Raw genomic sequence first — 2500 nt, forward strand, 5'->3', positions numbered from 1 at the left:
CCAGCCCCATCTCTTATTTGTTATGTACTTTCCCAACAGCTCGCAGATGCAAGTGTTCATGCTATTGTTTCATACTTATTTCTTTCACATTTTATTCTAATTTTCGAAAACTTTTCAGTTATTGTGTTTTCTTTGCCATGGGAATTTGTACAACATTGCAGGCCTGGTTCAATGCGGGTTTTGGGATGTCAGTTTACAGTCATCTGCCTGAGTAAGATTTTTTTTAATAAAAAAAAGAGAAAAAAGTATGCCTCAGTCTCTTTTACTCTGTTCATTTTATTAGACAGAATTTTCTGGTCTATCATTCCAATTACCTTCAATGGTTTTTGTCACGGTGTCTAGAGCTCGGCATAGGAAGGCGAAACTCAATACTCTCATTCCGTCGTTTTAACCCTTTCAATTTAGAGTACAAAATTCCCTTGTGGTATAAACACAGAAAAGACAGTGGCTAAGAATAGCTGGGAATTCCCCCTGCGATGTATAGAAAACATGGCCTATCCTACCACCGAACATTAAGAGCAGTAGGTTCATGGATAACAGACCAAGGAATGGTCACCTTTCAGTGACATGGGGACCTCTACCACGCTTGTGCATAAATGCGAGCGTGGCGGTGAAAGGGTTAATTAACCTCAAACGGAAGTCAGGTACCGACTGTGGAGTGATGGCCTGGAGGTTGCGCGTTCGCCTAGGAAGCGAGAGAATCTGAGCGCGCTGGTTCGAATCACGGCTCAGCCGCCGATATTTTCTCCCCCTCCACTAGACCTTGAGTGGTTGTCTGGACGCTAGTCATTCGGATGAGACGATAAACCGAGGTCCCGTGTGCAGCATGCACTTAGCGCACGTAAAAGAACCCACGGCAACAAAAGGGTTGTTCCTGGCAAAATTCTGTAGAAAAACCCACTTCCATAGGAAAAACAAAATAAAACTGCACGCAGGAAAAAATACAAAAAAAAAAAGGGTGGCGCTGTAGTGTAGCGACGCGCTCTCCCCATGGGGAGAGCAGCCCGAATTTCACACAAAGAAATCTGTTGTGATAAAAAGAAATACAAATACAAAATACAAATCCACACGTGGAGTGAAGTGAGGAAAGTGGGAGCAAAGTGCCCATACCAAGGACACAACACCATGCCGACAAAAAGTGAACAATTCGCAATTCTTCTCTGCCATCGGCTACGGTCCCTGTGAAGTTCTAGTGAATGTGTCCAAGCAAAATTAATAATGTTCGAACACAACACATGTTATCGCTGGTTTTGGGGTTTTGAAAGTTCAAGTCATTCCCAGACAGGAAAAGAGAGGTTTGGAAGTAATGATCAAAAGGTAACTTATGTACCTGTAGGACACGGCATGAGGGACAGTTCGATGTCATCAATGGCGATGTCTCCTTTATCGCCAGGGCCCACCTTACCATGCCAACTTAACTGAACACAAATACGCGTTCGCGCGCTCGCACACACACACACACACACACACACACACACACACACACACACACACACACACACGCACGCACGCACGCACGCACGCAAACGTTTACACACACACACACACACACACACACACACGCACACACACACACACACACACACACACACACACACACACACACACACTTGTATGAACATTATCTGCACACAAACAGTAAGAATACAACTAAACATTTCAAAGTATCACATACATCATTGTGGGGAACGTGTTTCAGATTCTCAGATGGACGCGGAAAAGATGCATTTTAAAAATATAGCACCAACTCTTGTACCCAAACATATGGAAGCACATGCATACTAATTATTCGCGTGTATGCGTAGGGACAGCAAGCAATAATGAATTTGAAAATAATAAGTGTGAGGTAAGTGTGAGGGAATACACACACACACACACGCGCGCGCGCACACACACACGCGCGCACACACAGCACATAACATATGGTCATACGACGAAAAACGTTGGCTTTTCTTATTTTGGCTTGAAATGTGTGTGTGTGTGTGTGTGTGTGTGTGTGTGTGTGTGTGTGTGTGTGTGTGTGTGTGTGTGTGTGTGTGTGTGTGTTACTTGGAAAACTGGTTGGCTTGGATCCATCTCTAGCGTGAGGGAAGCCTCCTTCCAGCCTGGTCCCTGGTCACCCTTGATCCTCAGCAGAGAGGTGGAGTCCTTCATCACCTCCAGCTCGCCAATGTGGGCACCAGACATGCTGTACCAGAAAGTCAGGCACTGTTCGGGGGCTCCCATTGCTATGTCGGGGCTGTAGAGCACGGCTTTCTCCAGTGCGTTCTGAGGGGGCGAGGACTCGATGTACACGTAATGCCCTGCAGGAATCAGAAAGCAGTGTCTGCTTGCTGTCTCTCCTGACTGGCCAGACCCTTCCACAGTGACTGGGCACCTGAAGTGCTAACCACCTTGTCTGGTTATCATTATTTCAACAATGAAAACAACAGTCACATAAACTGTAAACACACAACCAATGCAAACAACAAACCAGAACAAAAAGGTTGGGGACGAAAAC

The 2500-nt window shown here is 45.6% G+C and overlaps 1 protein-coding gene across 1 annotated transcript in view; it reads right to left on the reverse strand.

Annotated features, from left to right (window-relative positions):
- LOC143283302 (MAM and LDL-receptor class A domain-containing protein 2-like) overlaps positions 1–2500 on the reverse strand; it is a 78344-nt gene that overhangs the window by 35171 nt on the left and 40673 nt on the right. The window contains exons 12-13 of the mRNA XM_076589525.1: positions 2050–2303; positions 1331–1418 (exon numbers count right to left, since the gene is read on the reverse strand). Of these exons, the coding sequence (XP_076445640.1) occupies positions 1331–1418; positions 2050–2303 (342 nt within the window). The remainder of the gene's footprint in view (positions 1–1330; positions 1419–2049; positions 2304–2500) is intronic.

This window comes from Babylonia areolata, chromosome 1 (assembly GCF_041734735.1).
Source record: "Babylonia areolata isolate BAREFJ2019XMU chromosome 1, ASM4173473v1, whole genome shotgun sequence".
In the NCBI taxonomy this organism is placed as follows: Eukaryota; Metazoa; Mollusca; class Gastropoda; order Neogastropoda; family Buccinidae; genus Babylonia; species Babylonia areolata.